Raw genomic sequence first — 25,865 nt, forward strand, 5'->3', positions numbered from 1 at the left:
CACGTGCCCCACATGCCACAAGGTAGGACATCCATCCCGAAGCCACATCACCAAGAACCGGGAAGGAAAGCTGGTGAACGCTGTATGAGTAGACTCCCAGAAAAGCCAATTGGACAAATCAGACGACACTGCAGAATCCACCACCTTTCCTTTTTACACGCTGCACCAGCTGAAAGGCAATTGAGTCATCAAGGTACCTGTCACCGTAGAAGACAGCACAATGACTATGGAACTGGACACAGGGCAGCTGTATAAATTATCAGCAAACAATGTTTGACAAGCACCTCAAGGCACAAGTCAGACTGGAGCTCACATCCATCATTCGTATACCGGAGAGCCAGTACAGCCCAAGGGAGTCTGCACTGCCAGGTAGGGTATCAAGATCAACAGCCAAAATTACCCTCTACGTCCTTGCAGGCAAGGGACTCTCTTTGTTTGGACGGGAATGAATCCGGAACATTAAGCTGCAGTGGCCCTTGTTTCACATGGAGACTAAGCATAGCTTGAGTGACGTTCTGGAGCAACAGTCTACTGTGTTTGCACCAGGATTAGGTAGGATCAAGGAATTCAAGCCAACATCACCTTGAGACTGGACTACCGCCAGTGACTTTGGAAGACGCGACCGGTACCACTGGCACGCCGACTCGCTGTAGAGCAACAGATGGGTATTCTGGAAAAGAAAGGAGTTGTAAAATTAATCTGCCACAGCAACTGGGCTACCCCATTGTCACACCAATGAAGAAAGACAACACAGTTCGAGTGTGTGGTGACTTTAATTAAGGTCACCGTTAACCCTCTGCTCAATGTCGATGCATACCCCTTCCCAGAATCAAGGACATTTTTGTGCAACTGAGCTGGGGAAAACGTTTCAGGGCAATAGACCTTACAGAGGCCTATCTACAAATGGAGCTTGAAATCAATAAAAGCAATAGTGTAAATCAACAAAATTTCGTAAGCAGAAAACTTCCATTAAGTGTTCAAATTTGCCATTTCGTAAGCAGCAAACTTTCATAAGCATTGATGAAGTACAAAACTGTACTCACAACACGAGTCACATACTCAACGAATGTACTACATTATGACACCCAGCTCACGGCAGGGTCACTCGCCTTCCCTACACCTCTCGTGCGCGAGCCAACAGTAGACATTGACTCTAACAACACCTCTTGGGGGCTCCTAGACACATGCAAAGTTGTGGGGACCTTCAGTAAACATTTAGGCCGTGGTCACACTACATTGACATTAGCTTTACATTTATATTTCCATTTCCATATGCTAATACTAATGTCAATGTGCGGTCACATCTAGCATATTTGTTCGAGTAGATTTCACAATGGCGTCACAATGGCGTCACACCGGCAAATAAAAGCTCTCCTGTTCGCAGTCTTATTAGTGCTTCAGAGTGACCAGGCTGTCTTTGTTGCTGACAATAACCTTGGTAGTTTTCGCAAAAGCCAATTTTTGCCCAGAAGGTAAAGTGTCACTGCTGTATGCCTGTTATGGCACCTGAAATCAACACAGCATTTACATATTGTCCTGTGTTGTTGAGTAAATACTGAAGCTTAGGTTAAAACGTAGACCTTGGTGTGCTCCACGAAGAGCTCTATTTTGAGAGTTGGACGTGTGCGGATCTTGGCAGGAAGTTGGTAGGATGTACCCCAACTGAAAGACAGTCAATATGTTGCCTACTTCAGAATGCCAAAGAGCGTTTTTTTCACAGTTTGTGGGTTGTATGGCAACTATCTTCAAAGAAAAAGATACTCCAATGCATGCAGCTATTCTAGTTGAGAAACGTATGGCTATTCTTTTGTTCTGGCTTGCTCACTCTGTTTCTTTCATATCCGTTGCTGGTCTTTTCTGTATTGGGAAGTCTACGGCTGTAGCTATTGTTCGTAATGGCATCCACGTCCTGCGTAGACACATGGTTCCTTCAGCAATTCTGTTCCCTACAGGTTCGGAACTTGACCAAGTGCTGTGTGATTTTGAAGCTCTATGTCATCTTCTTCAGTGTGTTGGTGCTCTGGATGGTACGTTCATGCGCATAGAAAAGCCTATCAAGTTTGGAGATTCATATTGCTACAAGCATTTTCATTCCATCATTATTTTGGCATGTGTAGATGCAAGAGGTATGTTCACATCAGTCAATTCTAAAAGAGCAAGGTCTCTAGATGATTCTTTCACCTATAATCACGTAGCTTGAATTAAATATTGATACTGGGGACTGGCTTCATGTAAGGGATCAAAAAATTATCAACAGACAGAAAATTAGACACTTTCTAGTTGCTGATTCTGCCTTTTCTTTGTCCCCAACAGTAATGAAGTGCTTTGATGAAGATCCAATGAGACCTCACCATGTAAGCTATAACTACTCTGTCATTCGTACTAGGACAGTGGTAGAACAAGCATCTGGTCATTAAAGGGACGCTGGAGAGTAACTGCACAGAGCAAGCTAAATGACCCTGTATTTGCAAGAGTTGTAGGCACTGTTTGCTGTGGACTTCATAATATTTGTGAGACTTACAAATGTCCTTATGAAGATGACATTGTACCAGACCCCACAAGTTTTGAAAATGGCGCTGAAGACGGTGACCTGATCTTCTTAGAGATGGAAGAGAGGTCAAGATGACATTTCCGAAATGGTTCATGCTCATTATCCTCAATAAGCTGCAAGTTTGCTTTACGTTTCTTACATTCTTACTTGGCTATTCAGTGCAGTAAACAAAGTTAAAACACTTGGTGCAGGTGGATAGTCTTGGTGACTATGCTGATTAGATCGGTATATATAGTGTGTATTTAATTGGTATAACTATGCAGATAAAGTACGTAGTACAGTGTGGTATGCGCTAAGTAACATGTAATCAATCATAAACAACTTCTATAGCACTACTTATCTTTACTGTCATCAAACAGCCGCTTGAAAAGTTCTGCTTGAAATAGCTGTTGCTGTTGCATCATTGTCTGTTGAAACTGCAGTCTTTCCCTCTCCAGACAGTTTTTTTGTCTCTTCCTCTATTCCTTCATTTCTATTTCAAATCTTTGACAAGACTGCTCTCGTTTCTCTTCAAATTCTTAAAGCACTTGCTGCTGCCACATTTCGCATTCAAATTGCCTTCTCTGAGCTTCTTCTTGCTGCACTGCCAAACCCTCTAAGAAAGCAGCCTGTGCAGCCACTGTGAGAAGAGTCTTCTTCTTGTCTCTGCTTTTGTCTTTCTGGTCTTCTGTTCTTTCTTTTTGGCTTGCTATTGATTGTTGCGTGTCCTCAGCATAATTACTTGTAATAGGTGTTGGAGGCGTTACAGGCGTGACAGGTCTTGTGTCAGGCGTTACATCGGCAACAAACTGTGCATCGTGACTTTGGACCTGCCCGCTCGAGTCGTCTGCAGTACCTGAGCCTAGAGAAGGGTGACTCCTAAAAACGTCGCAAGATGTCTGGAAATTTGGCCATGCCAGATTTGCAGCTTATACATCAACAGCGATGTCATTGTCACTGGCAGGGCACCCCGTTTCCTTCTGGCATGGAAATTTGTTGTAGAAGCTCCTGGCTTTGGTGACAACGTTGTCTATTTTTGCTAGGACCTCCTCTGCGATGTACTGAAGACTTCCAGGTAGCTCATCTTCGACATAAGCATTTAGAATGTCATTGCTCCACTTTAGCGTTGGAGAATGTCCGCCCAGACCTCAGTGAGTTTCCGTTTGGCTTCCTCAAACCACTGAACTTTCTGCTTTCGCTTTCTCTCACCGTGATCTGTCATAGTTGTCGGTTGCAGTCACAAAGATTCAATCCAAAAAGCAAATGAACGATATGGCTTAGCTGCAGTGCTATAATATCTTCCTTCCACATGCGTGGTAATGTGGAAACCATGGAAGTGTAAATGGTAATGTCGAATCCCACTCCATTTGCATTCTCAACATTAGCACCACATTTTCATTTACATTATGATTAGAATAGTGTGACGGGTCAAATGGAAATGTAACATCTAATGTAAGCATAATGTGAACGTAGTGTGACCGCAACCTTAAAGTGCACGGACAGTCTTGAGAAGGTAATTATCGGCAGCATTTGTTTAATAGCAAAACCACTTTTCTGTGCAGAACACAACAGGAAATCAGCAGAAAATCAAGATCACAGCACCACAAGCAATTACATGCTGATCGCCTAAGCATGTGCTCTGTCTCACCAGATGTCGGTCTGTCTGGCACACGTGACACGTGATGATTATTAGTAACACATGAAGTGTTGCTAAACCTAGAGTGACAAAAATTAGTGAGCATTAACTTTAGTAAACATGAGATCGCTTATGAAATTTACGAAAGTCAGATGCTTACAAAATTTTGTTGATTTACAGTACACGAGTATTAACACACCGAGAGGCCTGTACCAATACCAGCACCTGCCGTACCGTGTGGCTTCAGCGCCTGCCATATGGCAACGTGCCATGGACCAGGTTCTGCAAGACTTGGTCGGCATTCAGTACTATTTAGATGACATCATTATCCCCAGTCGCATGATGGAAGAACACCCGAGGACGTTGGACGACATCTTGCAATGCCTGAAAAAGTATGGTTTGAAAGCCAAACCGAGATAAGTGCAGGTTCCTCCAACCCACCGTCAAATATTAGGGGCGTGTCATTTCCGTCAGAGGGCTGCATCAGTTGCCAAAGAAGACACGAGCCATAGCGGAAATGCCTGAGCCACGAGACACCGCCCAGTTGCGGTCTTCCTTGGGCATGTTAAAATGCTATTCAAAATTTCTGCCGAACCTCTTAAACTCGTTGGAACCACTAAACAAACTCTTACATAAGGACATTCCATGGGCTTGGACAAAAGAATGCCGGAGAAGCTTCAATGCTGTCAAGAGGCTCTTGCTTGAAGATCGAGTTCTTGCCCACTATGACCCCAACTTACTGATAATCTTGGTGTGCGATAGTTCGTCGTACGGCTGTTGCACCGAATGCCAGATGAGACTGACCGGCCCATAGCATACACCTCCTGATCATTGACAAAGCCAAAACCGCAGTACGCCCAACTCGAAAGAGAAATGTTGGGGCTATACTGGGGTATGAAGAGACTTGGAGGATACCTGCAAACGAATAACAAGCCTCTGCAATACATTCTGAGTCTGGACAAGGCGATTCCGGTCACTGCAGCTGCATCACAATGCTGGTGTTTGTTTCTGGAAACGTTCTTTTATCACATCGAATACCGCAACACCAAAGATCAATGCAATTACAATGGGTTATCTCGATTGCCTACACCTTCCGAATGTCCTCCGAAACCTGAAGAGCTGTTGCTATACTCAGATGTCATGCAAGCTTCGCCGTTAACCGAGAAGGAAGTATGCAAACTCTCTCATAGGGGATGTCACCTTGTCGATGGTTAGACCTCATGCAGAAGGGATAGCCAGGAACTTCCCTTTTAGCCGAATTACAATTTTTTAACAGGCAGCATGAGATGATGACATACCAAGGAATACTCTTGTGGTCAACTAAGTGGTTGTACCATCCAATCTACGAAGGCAGATACTGCAGTTACTTCAAGAAGGTCATATCGGCATGTTAAAGATGAAGACGCTTGCTTGCAGTTACATCTGGTGGCCCAACATATCCTGAGAGAAGAAATTTGTGCGGAAGAAAAACTGTGCTTTTTCTAGAAACATCACTACTTGTGCGGAATTAATTTGTGCAACAATAAGACCGACCCATCTAATTTGTGTAATGGCGCGACGCCCATGTTGGTCCATGTTGTGCTGCATACCTTCCGATCTCTGCTCGCTCCTTGCTGGAGTAGCAGTGGTAATGCTTTTCACTATTGCTTTGTCCTTCTTCATTCTCTTGTTCTTCCATTGCTTCCACTTCTCCGTTGGCAACTGCTATGTCGCTGGCGGGTAGACTGTCAGTGGCAGCAACCGGTGGCACAAACACTCCCTGTCCTGTGGAGATTTGCTCTTGAAATAGTTCAAGATAGACATGTTATGTTAGCTGACCTGACTGCAGTGTCCAGGTAGTGGTATATGCGCGTTAGCCACGAGACTAGCATGTGTTTTCATCCTGATCATACGCAAGGGAAAAATATGTGGAATTTATTTTGTGCGATGGGCTTGTGATCGCACTAAATTGCATGCATTTTTCTCCTGCACAAATTTCTTCTTTCAGGGTAGATCAAGACATCGAAGAAACAATACTCGAATGTCGAGGATGCCAAAACGCAAAACACAACTATAAAGGAGACAGTAAAACAGATGGGCTGATTTGGACTCCCAAAACAAGTAGTAACATATAATGGCCGTCAGCTCATGGCGGAAGTTTTCAAAACATTTATGAGGAGCAACGGCATACACCACGCAATGGGGTCTCCTTACCACCCTGCCACTAATGAGCTAGTTGAAAGATTGGTACAGACACAAAGCTCGCATTAAAGGCAAACATGAGCACAAGTTAGATGATATTCTACTGACCTACCGAGTGTCACCCCACGCCACACCCAAACACAGTCTGGCACAGCTCACGTTCAACTGTAATCTGAGAACAAGACTGGATCTTCTGAAGCCGGACGAGCAAAGACTAGTCAACCAGAAACAGTTACAAGATTCTGCCAAGAACTATCACCCTTACACCAACAACGAAATTGTGATGGCTCCCAACTACCGACCCAAAACAAAACGGATGCCAGAGACAATCGTTGAAAATACCGGACCAGTGTCGTACAAAGTAGCTATGAGTGGTGGCGGAACGATATGGCAAAGACACGCCGATCAACTGCAACCCGGGCGCCAGGTCTTGTTGGATCCGTCATCCGAAAGCATAGTACCATTGACCAACACCACTAGCGGTTCAGGCGACTACTTTGGGGTTCCGCCCATGACCACCAACTCCGTCCCAGTCATCACACATCCTCCAGCCACCACTGCAGTTCGTGAAGAACCTGAAGAGCAACCTGGCGGTGGGCCGCTGGAGTCACTACAAGATCAGGTCATACTGTGAAGACACCTACTCGTTTCAAGACTATGTCTCATACTGAAACAGATCTTTGTACCTTAATAACTTGTTGTGTTGTGAACTATCTCTGAATTAGATGGGGGAGGGTGTTATGTAGTAACCATGCACATTAGACAGAGTAAACGTGAGAATGTTGCATGCGTGTTCTGGGCTGTGTTTTGGCAGACAAATAGATCTGTAGAGTTCCAGTCCGGGTACGCTATCTGACAGCAACTACAACAGCATAAGTCACCTACCAAATAGATAAACTTAAAAATATGCAACACGAACCTAGAACACCGAATGCAGATCACTTCTATGCTGGTGCTAGAAAAGTATCAAGTGCAATCCCCAGAAACCACCCATAATTATATGGTAGGCACAAACCTTCAGACCAAAGACAAGTGACACATTCGATACTCTACTTGCTCCTTTAGAGACTGATTATACTGTCGTGTTATGAATATGTAACCCTACCAACTGCTCAAGTACTTCTCATATTCTTGAAAATGTCAGTTTAGTTGTCAGTAGGTTTTAGTCATGGTAGTGATGTTGTACTACAGCACACATTCAGTGGCACTACAACTCTGAATTAACAATCGTACAGCCAGAAAACCAAACACATTTACAACAACTTCATTCAAATAAACACTATTGTAACTGCCTGCATACCATGTGCACATTAATTGCACCAAACCTAATAGGCAATGAAATATGGGAAAACATTCTGTAACTGTATAACTTCTGCTTACCAATGTGTCACACCCATCCCAAATACATGTAAGTACTTACAGTAGAACCTTCATAATCCAAACAGCCCCGTGCCAAGCCCGTGCCAAGCCCTGTTCGGATTAGTAAAGTTGTTCAGATTACCAAAAATGCCAAAACACTTAGCCTTGGAGGTCCCCAGACCTTGCTTCGTACACCCAGAACGCTGGCTCATTTACGTATTTCTACGCATATATCATGTTTGTGGTACTGCAACGACTACATGTACTTCTAAATAATGTAACAGTCAAGATTTAAAATAGTAAGATACATGCATTTGCTGAAAACTAGATAACCGCAACCCAGATCAGGCTGCTCAATAGGATCTGGGTGGTGCCAATTCAGATTAGCTACGTTCGACAGTACTATGAACTACATAAGTCCATCCATTCATAATTTGATATGTTGTATTGCTGTTGTGTTATTAGTATCATGATTAGTCAATCATTATATAAGCATAAAAACATTTTGAAAGATGTAGGGTTGCCGTATGAAAAAGAATAGAAACAAGACTATGTAAAGTGTGCTGTGGCATCTTCCATTAATTTACTCATACAGACTGAGCAATACATCATCCCTACATTGCACCATTTTCTAAGGTATAAAATACATAGTGTTTAGAAAGTAGTGCAATGTAGGAATGATGTATTGCTCAGTCTGTACGAGTGAATTCATAAAAAGACGTCACAACACACCCTACATGGTCTTGTTTCTATTCTTTTCGTACAGCAACCCTACATCTTTCTCATTTTTTCAAAATGTTCTTATAATTGTTTGCATTCATCTGAAACTTCTTTAAGAAAGTAAAGAAATATATTGAATATATAGATTGTTCTAAAGCTTCTCGCTTCTTTTCACAGCATCGTACAGCTTTTGATGCCTCCTTCTTTCTAGTTGAATCTAATCTATAAATAGACTACTATGAAAGCTTCTCGTTCTGTTGTAAGTAAGGCAGCCTTTTTCACAAAGTAGAGTTCGATTGTAATTTCTATTTTTGTGCTCTCCTTTTTGCTCATGACATAGCTAGCATACCAATGCTTGCAGCTACAGGAAAGAAGACAGAAAAACGTGTTTCTAGACAAAAATTAAAAAGTACGGAATCACTTATCTTAGCACCAGAGATCCACACAAATTTTACCTCCAGAGAACTTTGCAACGATTCTAAAAGACTTCACCCACATTCAGACAGATTCCGTTCTGAGCACAAACATGCACAGTAGATGCATTCTTTCGTTGCAAGGCAATAAACGCCGCCATTTTGCTGGTAACAGTGTACCCGAGCAGACATGCAGTGTACACGTGTGCCAGTATAGACGATATTTGGGGTGGAGCTTCTAGAGCATGCACAATCTCGAGGATAACACACCCCTTTCGCTGATCTTGCTGTACACAAAGTCCACGTTTCTGGGTCTGCTTCTGAACCGTAGATCATCTTGCCGTTGACTAGGCTTTGTAGGTAAGTTCACTACCTACCATTTTGTGCATCATGTGATAGACTTTGCCTGCTTAGAGACACGTAGGAAGCCATTTTCTTGAGTATGGCTTCTTGAGGGTAAGAGACTGCTGTTCAAGCTGAAGTCGCCTGATTCACACTCTGAACAGATACAGGTGGAGTGGAAGCACAGACTACTCATTGACTATCGATGGAAGTTTTGTCGTGTGAAGATTTTGCAGTATGGGAACCCATTCGGGCTAACCGAACATAACGCACTGTGTGGCTGAATAGGACTGCTTGTTCCCCATCTGGCGTTTTTGAACTGTGGAACTGTGAAACTGTGTTATCTTGTCGATCTAGAGTCAGCAAAAATTCATCTAGCCTATCCGATCCTTCATGGACGGCAGTGAGCTCATGAGCTTACATCACTTAATGTACCTTGGCCTGATTCTTTGTTTGCTATACAGAGTAATAGTCTTGGCTGTTGGTTTAATCCAAGTCCACACCATATCAAGCACATTTCTTGCCACAAGACCTGTGTAGAACTTGATTTATTATTTGGCAGTGTGTTGAGTGAGAATGCCTTTCCTTGCAACTCAGACTTTGCAGATGCAAGGTCTTGCTCGAGACCTATAATCTTGTTTTGAAGTTCCACTATTTCATTTGCTTGCTGTTCAATAATCTGACTGACATAAACCATCAGTTTCAGCCTCAGTAACATTTTCGACAATCAACATCTTCACTTTTAGGATCACTACTATACACATGTCTTGATCAACTGCAGATGAGGTAGAACAGCCTCTGCCTTCTAATTTAGACATTACAACTATGAAATAGTACGTATGTGTTGTGTTACTTTAGACATAAACTGTTGCTAAGACTTGCAGACTGGCAGTGCAATAAACAGACTGTTGAGTACATGTACTGTATGCTGATCAGCGTTAGTACACTATCGAGTGCAAGTTATCACAGTAACAACTTTGACTTGGCGAATCACATATATACAGAAGCAAGCTAGACAACCCAGAAACAGCGAGGAACGTCCTACATGTCTGGTTACGTATATCCCAAATGGGTGGCATCATTTCACTCGCCAAAACTAACCATTGATAGTCAATGAGTATTCTGTGCTTCCACTCCACGTGTATCTGTTCAGAGTGTGAATCAGGCGACTTCAGCTTGAACAGCAGTCTCTTACCCTCGAGAAACTGTACTCAAGAAATGCTTCCTACGCGCCTCTACGCAGGCAAAGTCTCTTACAAGATGCACAAAATGGTAAGTAGTGAACTTACTTACACAAAGCCTAGATGATCTGCAGTTCAGAAGCATACCCGGAAACGTAGACTTTGTGTACAGCGAGAGTGGCAAAAAGGTGCGTGTTACCCTCAAGATTGCGCATGCTCTAGAGGCTCGGCCCCCCAAATATCGTCTATTGACGAGGAACAAATGTTGCTGTTTGGTAATCAATACAAGCATGTACATCAATCAATAAATAACCTTACTTTGCTTTGTCTCTTTCCTTCCGCCATTCATATAAGAATCGAGGCACCACAAAAGCACTCTTGTCATCAGGCATCAAACTCCACAAATCACTTTGTTCTAGAGGCCGCCTGAATCCAGTCCATATCAACCTATATACACAAAATGTACTGCAGATTACCAATACCAATCAGTTCATTTAGATGTTGACATACCCATTGAGCCACCAGAAGCTAACAATTGAAAGAAAAGAAGCATCATTTTCAGGACATGGATTCTGTACAAGACAAACATTCGCTATCCAAATTCCACTCACCATACACATCCAAGCTATCTCAGCAGCATAAATCCTTACAATAACACCAAATACATATCAACTACCTGTAAAGCACCCTTTTAATGTGACCCTCAGTAAGGCACCATTTGTGTCTAGAAATATATTTTTGGAGGCACCTTGGCATTAACAATTATTTTAGAGCGCCTAACTAATTAGAGTCTTGTGTACTATTAAGCACATTAAGGTAATACAGTGCCTCTTTCCCAATGCTGCTGGAAGGGCTCTATGGAACTATGCACTCCCTTACTAAAGCACTCCTTACTAAGGCATCATCTGGAGGGATAACTATTCTTAAATGCTTGAATAAAGATGCCTTCTGGCTTAATAATTATTAACCCTAAGCATAGCAAGGGATAGTAGTGGTCTTACTGGAAGTGACAAACAACCAAGTCGACGGAAATACCGACTCGACGGAAGCAACCATGTAAACAAATTTGGAATGTATAGTGTGCGTTCACTGTTATCGCGTCTGGTTGGAGCTTGTCTGCTAGTATAGGCGAAGACATGCATGACGTTCCAAGTTTGATTCCTGGTCATGACTTTCGAGTGTACCTTCAAGGTCATAGCGAACAAAGAGTAAGTAAACAAAGGGTAAGTAAACCTGCGACAAAATTTCGCACCAAAAAGATTTACCGTTTGATGATAAGGCTGCCTGTCCTTTCTCAGCCACCTGTATAAACAAGTGTTGCGATGCTTGAGTCTACAGTGTGACTCAGCCATCTGTATAAACAAGTTTGGAATGCTTGTGTCTAGTGACTTGCAGTGGTGTTAAATTTGTGCATGCTTGCAACTAGGTGCTTGCAGTACATGTGCAGCAACTATTTGGTGTTGTTTACCCTAGGCGTTGTTGCGATTGGAGTACATACCTGTTGTTGCGATTGGAGTACATACCTGTGCCTCATTGTTAATATGCTAAAATCAATCACTGCATTGAGTGTTCTAGGAACACACACATAGGTAACTTTCCTGCTTTGCAGTACATTTGAAAAGCACATTTCACTTTCTACTGTACAACCAAAGTACCCTGTACTAGAAAGGGGTCAATTTCTCGGCGCCTCAAGTTCAGCACTGTCTGCTACCAACAAGTCACATGGTTATCATATAGTAATACCATGTTCACGCGTAGTGTGAACAACTGCAAAATTAACTATACCGTAGTTACCAAACTACGAATATAACTATAATTGCATAACTACGCTATAACTAGTAGTGTGAACACAACCATTGTGTTTTCACGTGTTAGACAGTAGGTTCAGTTTTAGTAGTCTCTATTCCACCTGGTAATGTTGCTACGTGGCAAAGAAGTCGATTTTGAGTCTCTCAAGAGAGAAGCCATGAAAATAGGACAGCAAGAAGAGGTTTCAGAAAACGACACATGCAAACCTGTCAAGCAGTATTAAAAAGGGTAAATATGCAAGAATACTAAGCAAATGACTGGTGGGCAACAAAGGCAATTGTAATTAGAATAATTTTGCAATTTTGTTTAATTTACAGTCTTGTATGAGTATGTTGTATTTGTGGCAATAAACTGGTAGATCAATAAACAGTTTCCGGTTGCATTGCTAGACTGGCAGTAGTTTATGACAAAAAAAAGATATAGCATCAGCGGTTTGATTAATGCCCACTCTTACAACAAATGGTACATACTGTTCTTAATTAACTAACATAAAAATATAGCTTACAGCATTCTTAAATTTATCAATACTTCTGACCTAAGGCTAGTGCTACTTTACAATTTCAACGTTACTACATCGTTTGTGTAAACTAAACAACTGACTCTAGGGCCTTACAATGTCATTTCTTTAATTCCCAATGACAAAACAACCTTTAAACCAAGGTTTACAGAGCATAACAATGCAAACCTTGCACTGATAGATTTGGAATGTGTTAAATTACCAGGAGACAATTTAGTTCAATGAAAAACATAAATTACTAGAAGACAATTTAGTTTAATGTAAAAGTCTATATTCAAGCTACTGATGTGCGTCAAATCAGCAAGTGCTAACTAGTAGGAACCAATCTACATGATCAACAGAACTATGCAGCACTTATCTTCTATCTATTAATGCACAAGATTGAAGAACATGTGACTACAGTACAGTATAAACTTCTCTGTAATAACAAAAGTTTATCAATATAATCTACACCCTAATAGCCTTCGCAGTGCAAGCACCATGCCCATCTGATCACTATGAAAGAAAGAAAAATGGAGCCAAATCACTGCTTCACAGATTGCATCTATAATACCCTCCCATTACAAACTACATATTATCAAACATTCAACTGAATTTAGGCCTGTTCAACATGATGTTTCATAATGTTTATGATGTTTTCATTGGGTCACCAACATACAGACAGCTATACCATCTACCAATAGCTTAGATTGGAGAGATTAACAAATCTATCAATTACACCTAATTACATAGAAATTCAATATGCAAACCATTACAAAGATTCTCACCGAGTCATCATCCACTGGTGAGTAAAGCGGTTTTTTGTCTTGCACACAGTTGAAGATAAAGAGACCAAGAAACCAAACAAAGTTTAGCACAGTGGTCACAAAATAGTATGTACTTTTTGCTTCCTTATACTGAGGTTTCTATAAACACAAACGAAGCAAATGAATAGGTATCTCATAACTCCTTGTTTTGACTATCAAATATATTCTTTAACTAAAAAGTCATTGTTCAGACTCTTTCCAAGTTACTACACTGCTTGTTTAAACTGCAGTGTAAATCAGGCTTAATTAAGACATCACAACTTCTCACCAGTAGTGTGAGTGAAACAGCCAACATAAAGAAAAATAACAAAGACACAAACGAATCATAATAGGAACAAACAGAAAGTTCCTATCATACTTGGATCATGAGAACTTATGTCAGTATCACATGTTGCAAGCAATTACACTTGCAATATAACAAATACATAGACTCAAAACAATGTAACAAAAAGAAACGGAAAACAATGACAAGTATACAGTGCACTGCTAATTTTAACACCAGCAATATGATCACATCGTATGACACACTAAGTAACACCAGCGATGATAACAATGAGAGCACGCACTGCATTCCAATTGCCTGTCCGTCCGTTCCTTGGTCTACAAAGGCATTACTGTAACCCTAGCACATGCACACCTTGCGTTAATGATCAGTGCAACTAATCAATACCTGCTATGTCTGTTAATATCAAGCAATTGAGTCTTGTGTAGGAGAAGTAGTCATTGACTTTAAGTTCATAGCAAGTCCTTCCATAATTGTCCTAAGCTATACGAGAGCACAAGCACACATGCACACACATACACCTAAACTTGAATTGTAGCCATACACACTACAGGTTTAGGCCTAGCAGAACCAAACACCAAGCATGATGGTTTGAAAGCAGGGTCAACCTACATAGTATCACTGCATTGTATCAACCTAGTGCTGCTGTGTTTCATGAGGTGGTCACTTCATTAACAGCTGTTTCTGAGGTCAGCTATCATTCATCCTAATGACATGGCCCAGCCAGCCATTGCAACATGTCTTCTTATTTGCAAATCAATAATGTCTTCCTTTGCTGTACAAAGGTGCTCTTCATTAGAGAAATTATGCAATAGTGATACACATAGAATTTGTTCTGATACATGTCATTGCAAAGGCAGATTATATTCTCTCAAGTCACTGGTCTCATATACATGTACTGCTGCTTGTACTCAGTCTCTCAAATTCCAAGCCATGTCTTCAATCATGTTGTATGAGCATAAAGTACATGTTCTCCGCAAGCATCTTGAAAGCTGCCACAAGTGTCCAAAATGGAAGGTTGCAGAAGCAGCACCACCACAGTTATAAGATTGACTTATAGTACCAAGTGAGTCTTAATTACATGTGGTGAAGACAATAACAAGCCCTTCTCTCACTAATTTTAAAAAATATTACATAAAATTCTTCAATATCCAGAGCTGTAAACTTTGCAAAGATTTCCGTACCTCCATTTGCACCCTGATCAAGACGTTTCATGCTCTGAAAGTAAAATGAAGCAAAGTTCAGCAAGTGCCATGACCCACATAGTTTGACATTAATATTGCCACCAAGATTGCAGATCTCAATCGATGTTGTAGCTCTTGTCTTGCATGTGCCATCAAAAATGCACCAACGATCTCTGACCATTAAAAGTACAAAAAGACAAGAAAAGTCTTATTTAATTTGTGTTGCCAAAGATAAACCTCATCAAAGCAAAATTGACTTAGACCTACCAAATGATGCAGTGTAGTGTTCTTCTACAAGTATAGGCAGTGGCCACATAGAAAATACAAACTACCCATGGCTTCTTAGTTCAAGAAATAAATAGCCTGCTACCAAATAAATCAGTCTTTGGGAAAGTTTAGAATTAATGTTATAACAGCACAATGCAGAGAATCATGAAAACAGTACGAAGCCACTGGGTGCTATGTAGTGTTACATGGTAAAGATGAGAGTAGTTATGAAAACACGTCTTAAAATGAAAGAACCTAACGTGGTAGAAATATGACACATACAGTGGCAGGTATGGCTTCCAGAAAGAAGAACCTCTCATTATACTTGCCTACATCAAGTGAAAAAGGTTGCTCTACGAAGCCTTGAAACTAGTCATTCCTTTATATAATAATTACCAAAATATCTAATTCCAATATTTGTACAGTTCTTTGATACCTAAAAAATTAATCAAAATAAATTATCAGCACAGCATCATACTCACAACTCCAAATTTCTGAACAAGAATGTAAGTGCGTAGTTTAAAACTCCCATAGATGACCATTAGCATCCAAAAGATGAACAGAGTTCCTGATGACCGCAATCCTATCAGTCGATGACGTTGCAACAGGAACATCGCTAGCAACTGTCACATGTCACAATAGTAGCAATAGGTAAACACAACAGAATCAAACAAACAAACAGACTAACCATGGTAAGAAAGAGAACAATTGGAGACAAATATTGATATGTAGCAACTTGATCCAAATCATCATTGGCACCCTCATACACAGCCTTAATGAAGTCTGCAATAGCCGTCCCTGCTACCAGTAATGTCAAAATCTACCAGCATCAAGACTGTCAATTAACACCTTCAAATCTTGCCACACATTTCAAAATATTCTACTACGTCAATTACTTGAACCACACCCTCTGCCAGCCAAAATCTACCTCTCACTAGATCACCATGCCGGTTCTCTGCATGGGCAGATTAGATATAAATATTATTAATGGTTAGTAAATTTTTATTATTGTTAGTTGTAGTTAATTAATTTATCGTTGTATGCATTCATGAAGTATATCTCATTCACCCTGTTCTAATTGATTATGAAGTGTATCTCTGATGAAGAATTTCGTTCAGAGTTATATCCCGTTCAATGATATCCCATTCTGAGATTATCAATTATTAGTTAATATCCCATTAAAGGAAAAAAGTAACCGAGTATCTGGTTTCACAAATTCCCGTTGATTGGATTATTGATTGTTAGTTACTATCCCATTGAAGACAAAGAAAATGGATTAATTTATCGTTGTATGCATTCATGAAATATATCTCATTCACAGAATTAGCAGTCACGGTGGACAGAATTCTCATAAAGTTAACTAATTTAATGTTGCATGCAAATTTATGTTGTTGCATAAGTACCCCGTTCTGACAATTTATCATTAAAGGAGAACTCCCACGATTTTCAAGTTGGGGTCAGATACAAGATTTTTATATCTTGACTGCACTCGAAAACTGAGTTCCCTCCATTGCTTCTGTAACATAGGAAAAGCACCGCAAAAAGAGGGAGTGTTAGCATAGGCATGGTTGATGACGCAGTTGGTGCATGACCTCCACGTGTCGTGCACAAGCCGTGCTATCTACCTGGCTTATTTGACGTGAAATGGTCCACTGCATTGCTTTTGACTGTAGCCACAACAGCAGTGACATCGCCAGAGGTGTCAGCTTCTTCAGGCTTTCTCTCAAGAAGCCAGATTTGCTAGAATCATGGCTAGCAAAGTTACGTCTGGTGGATCCGCCTATCTCAAAAAACAGCCGCGTTTGTTCGGATCACCTTGAGTCCTACAACGCATGCTGGAATGACACGTCTGATACCCTTGCCCAGCCTCTCGTGCACCCAGCAAGTAAATTACCTGTACACAGTTAGTCGCAGCAGCCTGTGTGAAAATTTTACATAGGCAAGCCAGTCCAAGTTCGTCTAGGTGCTACTCGCCTGGAAGTTAGTGGCTCTCTGATGGGATCCCGTCGCCAATCGGTCATTAAGACTACAGCTGTTCGAAGAACGTCTTCATTGAGACACACAGCAAGGAAGTTCTCATGCTGCGCAATAATTACAGATCAGATCCTGAAGCTTCCACCCTGTACCCTAGTTTGTCCACTTCCTGGCAGCACAAGCACTCAGCTACGCTAGGCATTACAGAACACCTGTTGCAGCTGCACCAAGCAGTGTTCCCAACTCAATTTTCGTTCTCATCAGACAGATCTTCACCGGTGATCTGTCTGCAGTCATGGCCGTCAATGTATTCAACTGCGTAGATGTCACGCTGAGTAGGTCCGTACTCTTGCTCGAAACTGTAAGGTCGAACACCAGACAGAAAAGAACAACGCGTATGCGTTCGAATCCGTCCGCAACTGCATCTAACCCGATGGCATGCGTGTGTGGCTTTGCACCAATGACGTCATGTACCTCGCTTACCCAACACGCCCCTTTCTTTGACATTTCTCCTGCCGTGAAGATGTCGTGCACAAAACCTATGTCCCTTCGAATTGTCGGTTTATGGAAGGGACTTGTATCTGACCCCAACTTGAAAATCGTGGGAGTTCTCCTTTAAGTATATCTCATTCACATGCATTTTACTATGTTCTAAAGAATTAGCAGCCGGACAGAATTCTCATAAAGAATTTTGTTCAGAGTTATATCCCTTTCAGTGATATCCCGTTCTGAGATCAATTATCTCAAAGTAGAATATATCCCGTTACAGATCCCATTCTTTGCCTGGGCTGATTGCATAATTGATTGTTAGTTAATATCCCGTTAAAGACAATCAAAATTGAAAAACCCAGGTATACAGTATGCAAGAATATCTTGACTTTTTCGACGTACTGTCTGACGTCAGGAACAGGCAGTTCAAATTCGGTGAAGGTCTGATGAACCGTTCCCAAGAGAAATTCACAAACAAGTGGAGGCAGGTTCAATCGGCCTAAACGTCACAAATCACAATCTGTTAAGATGGAGGCCAGCGCATGTTACCAATGACAAATTTTTCTCTAGACGCCGAAAGAAACTCGTCCGTGCATGGTTCTATGCATTGTACAGTTGCTAAGATATTGAGAAAACTTTATCCTGTTTTAGCTGCAGTCTTCGAGATTTCTAGCAAGTCTCTTCTTGCTCGTAGGAGGTGCCGTGATGTCGTCGAAATGTGACGTCAGACGACAAGGTCAAAACGTAGTTGCATGTATGCGGGACCTACATGAACAAAGACCTAGTTCGAGGTCATGTCGTCACTTCAAAGATGTTGCTGCTGTAGTGGAGAACAGGGGTATCAAAATGGGCAGGTCTTTGAAGTGTTACATGGGCAAATACAGAGTGGCATGATTGTGAAAGACCCGGCTGTCGGCCGTCCTGTTGCACATACACATAAATTTGTTACAAAAATTTGCCACAAGTCGATCATCCCTCATGGCCATTGCTAGCCTTTCTCTTACAGCTCTACAAAGTTTACAACTGTACCCCTCCCCCTCCCCCCGGTCATCATATTTACTGCGACATCTCAGTAGGCCAGTAGGAAGCATTTGAAAAGTGGTCAGGTCTAAAGCACTAAGATGGTGTGGTCTATTAGCAAGAGAGCAGTCTTCCAGCATACTAGGTATATAATCTATTGTACACCGGTTCTTGAATAATTACTCTCATTTACCAACAATTACTGTAATACTTAGCTATGCAATGACCTCAGTCCTCTGGGCAGCGTAAATAGCAATTCAAGATGCTAGAATTTACTTCCATTTCAACTATAAATATATTAGATATTTAATTACCTATATTTTCAATCAGAATTTTCGGGCAACTGTCGACTGTCCAATATCGCTTTTAAAGACACCCGGCAAACCCCCCTCCCGGACTGACTGCATGCACCTCTCTTACTGAAGCACCATCTGGAGTTGCAATTATTTATTAGGCTCTAATTAGAGCACCCTTTCCAAACAAAACTATTGTTTAGAGGCGCTCAACTAATTAGAATCATTGCAAAACAAGTAACAATAGGTTTTGATTGATTGCCTACATGGCGCCTCACTACTGCATCTTGTAACATTTTCTAGATGGTAATAGATGATATTTGGGGGTGAAGCTTCTAAAGCATGCGCAATTTCGAGGGTAACACTCACCTTTCGTCGATCTCACTGCACACAAAGTCCACGTTTCCGGGTCTGCTTCTGGACTGTGGATCATCTTGCCATTGACTAGGCTTTGTAAGTAAGTTCACTACTTACCATTTCATGCATCTTGTGAGAGACTTTGCCTGCGTACAGACGCGTAGGAAGTCATTTCTTGAGTACGGCTTCTCGAGGGTAAGAGACTGCTGTTCAAGCTGAAGACGCCTGGTTCACACTCTGAACAGATATACGTGGAGTAGAAACACAGACTACTCATTGTCTAGTGATGGATTAGTTTTAGAGAGTGGAATCATGCCACCTGGGAACCCATTTGGGGTAACCAGACATGTAGGACATTCTGTGTTGTTTCTGGGCAGTCTAGCTTGCTTCTGTATACATGTGATTGGCCAAGTCGAATATGCTACTGTGATAACTTGCACTCCATAGGTACTGATACAGATCAGAGTACAGTACACGTACACTACAGTTTGTTTACTAGCACTAGCTGCCAGCCTACAAGTCCCAGCAACAGATATGTCTAAAGTAACACAACACACACTAGCTATTCCATAGCTGTAATGTCTAAATCAGAAAGCAGAGGCTGTCCTACCTCATTCGCAGGTGCAGTTGATCAAGACATGTTTAGAATATAGTCTAGTGATCCTATAGGAGTAAAGATGTTGATTGTCGAAAATGTCACTGAGGCTGAAGATGATGGTTTACGTCGAATAATTAAACAGCAAGCAAATGAAATAGTGGAACTTGAAAACAAGATTAGAGTTCTTGAGTAAGACATTGCATCTGCAAAATCTGAGTTGCAAGGAATCGCTTAACACACTGCTAAATGATAAGATTAAGTTTTACACAGGTTTGTGTCAAGAAATGTGCTTGATACAGTGTGGAGTTGGATTAAACCAGCAGCCAAGACTATTACTCTGTATAGCAAACAAAGAATCAGGCCAAGGTACATCAAGTGATGTAAGCTAATGAGCTCATCGCCTTCCATGAAGGGTTGAATAGGCTAGACGAATTTTTGCTGACTCTAGTTCGACAGGATACACAGTTTCACAGTTCAGGAATGTTAGATGGGGGAAACAAGTAGTCCTATTGATATAATTCAGCCACACAGTGCGTCACGTTCGGTTACCCCGAATGGGTTCCCCTACCGCAAAATCTTCACCTGATAAACTTCCATTGCTAGGCAACGAGTAGTCTGTCTTTCCACTCCACGTGTATCTGTTCAGAGTGTGAATCAGGCGACTTCAGCTTGAACAGCAGTCTCTTACCCTCGAGAAGCCTTACTCAAGAAATGGCTTCCTACGCGTCTCTACGCAGGCAGGCAAAGTCTCTCACAAGATGGACGAAATGGTAAGTAGTGAACTTACTTACAAAGCCTAGTCAACGGCAAGATGATCTACGATTCAGAAGCAGACCCGGAAACAAGGACTTTGTGTACAGCGAGATCGGTGAAAGGTGCGTGTTACCCTCAAGATTGCGCATGCTCTAGAAGCTCCGCCCCCTAAATATTATCTGTTGAGGAACAGCTGATTTCAAGATTTACAAAGCACAGGTTAGGGTGCACCTTACATGTTTTCCTTTTTCTAGTAGTGCAGTATCTTACATTCTACAATAAGAGCTATGCCTCTAATTACCTAAGCACCCCTCTAAGTAAAGGGCCTTGTGGAGCCATAATTATTTTTAAACTCTAGTTCCAGAACCATTTAGAGTGATAATTGTTATTTAGAGGCGGTATAATTAGAATTAGGCCTTTGGTAAAAGTTCACCTTAGAAAAGTGGTCTGGCCATGGCCGGACCAGCCTGACCAGCTCCTAGGACCCTGATTATGGAGCCTTTCATTGGTAAAGGTTTCCATGGACTGCAACTTAGATGTGCAGCATCCATCTTGACGTGCATGCAATACCTACGTCAAAATGTCAGACCTACAGTACTAGTCTCCGTAGCCAGACCTTTTCGCCATGTCATACTTCCAGGTGAGAAAGAATGATGCCCTTTGTCACCCGGAAGTATGACGTGGCGAAGAAAAACGTCTGGCTACGGCGAGACTATTACAGCAGGGGAGAAGGAAACACACCATGTACATTTGGTAATATTCTATGTTGACGGAACTCGTATATTGCCAAATTACGTTTACCAAAATTTAAACAGTTTGGATCATTTTGCCAAATATTATAATCACTAAAAATTTTCAGCCTACAGCACATAGCAACTACCCATATGCAATCAGTTCATTTTGTCAACTTAATAAGTTTGCAAAGTTTGTGGGCATAGTCACTGAATGCGTAGACTGCCCTTCATCCAATATTTCTGGTGTACAACAAATGGCTTAAATTTCCCAAAATTTGTTAGAAGTCATTGGTATCCACACTATTTGTAAAAATTCCATAGAAGGAGTTGGAGTTATAATAAACACGCCTACTCTGTCCACAGCTTCACTCACTATAATTTGTCAGAATGTGCAAATTATATTTAGCACCTATCAAACTCTTACATATCTCTATACCTATAAAAAGCTCATCTATCTGTCTGTTTATCTGTCTGTCTGTCTATCTGTCCGTCTGCCTGTAACATCAATCACACCCAAATGAATGCCGGGCCAATTGCCACAAAATCATGACTGCATTCCACACCCTAATGCAAACATACGTTTTACAAAGAAACTCCTTAAAAGGCCCCTTTTGAGGTCCAGGAACCAACCGTAATAGCAATGATGCTCTCATCACTGCTTCAGCATCACAAATTTTGCATGACAAACATGTGAGTTGACTTCTGACGTCCGATGGAAAATAAACAAACTGCATTCTGACATCCAAGAACCACAAACAAGTGAAACAAGTCAGACTAACGAGTTTCACACATCAATGCATGGCACCTCACACTTGCTTAATATTCTCTGGGCAACACTGGGTCCCTCTGCTAGTCCACTATAAAATGTACTCTTCATAACATCACTTAAAGGAGAACTCTCACCAAATACTAAAACTTGTTGAAAGAAATATACAATGCCTGGTATCTTCCTGCAGGAAACCTACGGTCCAGACAGCCACATAAGTAGAGAATCAGCAACGAGTTGTTCAGACGATTCCCCGTATGTGGCACAAAGTCTTACTCTCTGAAGTAATTACTTTAGGCTTAACCATACTAAGTGCTCCTAACAAACCCAAAATTCAGCGAGACATGATTTATGAAATAATCTAAGAAGGGTCTCCTTCTGAGGCTCCACGGTTGTATTGACACAGTCAATACTTGCGTGATAACTTTGGAGTCCCGGTTTCCTTTAGTCAATATATCACAACTTGATACCATATGTCTCACAATCCTTACCTTGAAATGTGCACAGGTATCGGTCTTCCTTGCTAACCAACAATCAGAGTTACGCTCAGGCCACATACGGGTACTAATCACGCCCACGCGGGTAATTTCAATGCTTTATTTCTTTGTTACGGTAAACTTCTGCAGTAAACGGTTGCAAAGGGTTGTGTCATGAAGTGACAGCTTTCATCTGAGAGATTGTTGATTTTGGTGAGAGTTCTCCTTTAAAATTGAACATTGCTGTTCATCTACCAGCATGCTTTCTCCACCCTGAGAACCCACCTTGTCTCATCCAATAATTCAATGTGGTTACAGAAATTGTCTAATCCAGACAACAGACAGAAAAATGCACTTTGTAGGCTAAAGAAACAGACAGCAAAGGTAACTTCACCAAGAGCATTTAGTATTTATGTTGCAGTCAGCAGTGGTAGTCACACAGCTATTTCAGGTTTGGGTGAGAAAAGGGGGCTGCATTTTCTCCTTTGCTATCATGATTTTCCATCACTTATTGGTGACAACAGGGCAGAAGTAAGAATTTACAAGCCAAGTTAATCTTATCGGGAGATGTGAGAAAGATGTTTCGCCTTGCATCATTCTTTCTACTCCTCTTGTATTGTTATTTAATAATTGTAGTTGTTCAGGGTTTAAAATTCACAAGGGTTACTAAGACCTGTGATTTAGGTGCCAAACCTAACTTCTTTTTTTAGAAATTATAGATCACATGGAAAAATACTCCTGACTATTCGTTTCTTACAACCATACTACCTAAATGAACACTAAATTTTGTGTGAGATCAAGACACATTGCCTACGTGAGACAATATTAAAAATTTAGTGACACACGCTGTATGCATGAGAGTGGATCCTTAAGGGATGCATGTAGAGTGATGGATGTAAACTATAACACTATAAAGCACAATGCTGACAGCAACGTCGTGCCTTGCATCATCCTAGCAGATAGCTATCCAGCCGCATCACTATGCACCATACTACATATCAGACAGTGCGATACCCTTATATATACACATACACAAAGTCACCTAGTTGAGACAATCCTGCAAAATGCTGTGTAGAACTAAGCTTTTGCTATCATATGTCATGTTCTACAACATACTAAACTTGACCCATGATGACATTCATCTCCCTTCCACCTAGTATTTTAGAGTGTTTCTAAGTTTAACGTTCACCAATACATAGAGTAAATGATTATGTGAATTACAGTGGCACACCAACAGATTGACTCATGACTGCCATCACCTGGTCAGCAGGACCACAAGTCACATGAATAACACAGTGTAACGTCTGTTTGATATCATCATTTATGATGAAAATGACCAAATAATCTTGTGTCCTAAGAAAAGACTGACCAGTCATTGTGTTGCAGCAAAAGAATGATCAGTCATCACGTTTCTAAAGGCGGCCGTTAGTAATAAGCTTGAACAGCATATTATTTCACAGTAAGCAATAGGAGTTGTGTGTTAGTAATAAAGCCAGTGAAAACGACTGCATCTGGTGGGCGTCCATTGCAGAGATTTCTCTTAGCGAACGGATGACAGGCATATAGACATAAAGTTAGATCAGTGACTGCGAGTCAATCACAATGCGACCAGTAAATGCATGACTGCCAATGTCCCGCAGGATTCCCTGGAATGTCTGGGGATTTGGGTCTCTGTCTTAGTGCCTGGTTGGGAATGCCCCACTCCTTCTTGAACAGAGGAATCCTCCTGCTAATCGATTCAAAGTTGATAGTGAGGTCAAAGTCAATAACTCATTCAAATTTTTCTGTCATCTAATGATATTTCGAGTTCTGCTTTAGCCTGTGGCGTCGGTTTCCGCAGTTACAGTAAATGCAAATATCAATGAGAACTGCAAAGTAGTTCTATTCGCATGTCACATTTCAAGTCAATATCAAAAGCCAGCATGAAAACCATTCAACAGTTTACAGCCGTTCATAAACATCTTATGAACGAAAGACAAAAGCAAGTTGCTAAATCTGCAGGACAAAGCTCAGAGAATATTTATTAAAGATGCAAGGTCACGGTCGAACATGCGCACTGCATCCCTTTGAAAAGGATGCACTTTTTAAAACACTCAGTACCCACAAGGACTTAGACGTTCCAATTTGCACTAAAGGCAACGGTGACCGAAGTCTCTCTATAGCCTGAATGGGAACAATCAAGACATTACAGTATGATGCTTCGTAAGACCGTGGCTCTGGTAGCTACATTCTAGGCTTTCTAGATGTAGTTCTAAAAAATTTTCTTCTACAACCTCAAACTGAGGTTGCTACACTGCTGTTTCGGTAAAATTGACAAGCACCATCACACTTTGATCCAGATCAGAGTTCCTTACTCTCTGCACGTGACAAAGAGCACACGTCACATTCCTGTATGTTGTATCTGCTGTAGTTACTTTCTCTCAGAGTAGCCAAGTGCACTCACTTCACAGTAAGCACCAAAAATTTATATTGTTTAAAGCTTACACTACTGCCGTGCCCGTCAATCAACACCTAAATAGCCGGTTTTGCAGTAGTTTCGTCCATTGACCTTTGTGCATTCGCAACCTACAAACAGTGTTTGAAGGGCTTACTGACGATCGAATTTGATTTTCTTGCCAGGACACTTGAATATATGTTACGTACAATAGCTACGATGCAAAAGCCACCTCACTTGAGATCGGCTCAATTGCACATGTCCGACCGTGACCCTGCACCTTTAATATTGTTGAAGAATCAACTGTACAAGTCTGAATGGATGTTTTCGAGTGCTTTTGTTTTTTATAATCATCCTATACTATACTACGTGAACGCTCGGGAACGCCCACTTCTGTCTGTCCACATGTCTGCCTGTCTGTAACGCGCCAATCGACATAACGGTCACGTCGGATTTCGCCTCGGCTGCCTCCCACGGCCCGAAACGAGACTTTGGCGGCCTGAAATGAGATGCACGGGAGTTTATTTATTCAATTGACCGAGTATGCGGATGGATGCACACCCGCTATCGTACACCATTCTAATTCTCTCATCTACAGTGTGAGGATGCGCCGGGTGTAGTCGAAGTAAGCCGGCTGGCTCACTGGGCCGCTTGTGCGTGTGTGCTCTCGACGCTCAGCATTCCGACAATCTATACAATACAACAGTGCATTTGCCTTCGATCGTCGTGAAATGCGACGGCTC

At 41.5% G+C, this 25,865-nt stretch overlaps 1 protein-coding gene across 6 annotated transcripts; it reads right to left on the reverse strand.

The window, feature by feature from the left end:
* Positions 1-2,799: 2,799 nt before the first annotated feature.
* Positions 2,800-16,729, reverse strand: LOC134176897 (ATP-binding cassette sub-family C member 3-like). Of its 6 annotated transcripts, none has more exons than XM_062643573.1 (7): positions 15,917-16,729; positions 15,711-15,851; positions 13,456-13,593; positions 10,873-10,934; positions 10,681-10,809; positions 4,146-4,246; positions 2,800-4,084 (listed from the first exon to the last, which is right to left on the reverse strand). In XM_062643573.1, coding segments are annotated over exons 1-7 (576 nt in total). In that variant the 5' UTR covers positions 15,920-16,729; the 3' UTR covers positions 2,800-4,082. The 6 variants fall into 6 exon arrangements, with proteins under 6 accessions (XP_062499557.1, XP_062499558.1, XP_062499559.1 ...); XM_062643574.1 differs by lacking the exons at positions 2,800-4,084; positions 4,146-4,246 and adding exons at positions 8,617-8,817; positions 8,882-8,940; XM_062643572.1 differs by lacking the exons at positions 2,800-4,084; positions 4,146-4,246 and adding exons at positions 9,468-10,416; positions 10,475-10,607.
* Between the last annotated feature and the right edge of the window lie 9,136 nt (positions 16,730-25,865).

The sequence above is a fragment of the Corticium candelabrum genome, chromosome 3 (genome assembly GCF_963422355.1).
Source record: "Corticium candelabrum chromosome 3, ooCorCand1.1, whole genome shotgun sequence".
NCBI lineage: Eukaryota > Metazoa > Porifera > Homoscleromorpha > Homosclerophorida > Plakinidae > Corticium > Corticium candelabrum.

Coding starts and splice junctions, on each gene's coding strand:
- LOC134176897 (XM_062643571.1), bottom strand. Junction 10,810..10,872: donor AGCTTCTGGTGGCTCAATGG/GTATGTCAACAT, acceptor TTGTGTATATAG/GTTGATATGGACTGGATTCA. Junction 10,417..10,470: donor ATCATCTAGGCTTTGTGTAA/GTAAGTTCACTA, acceptor TTGCCTGCGTAG/AGGCGCGTAGGAAGCATTTC.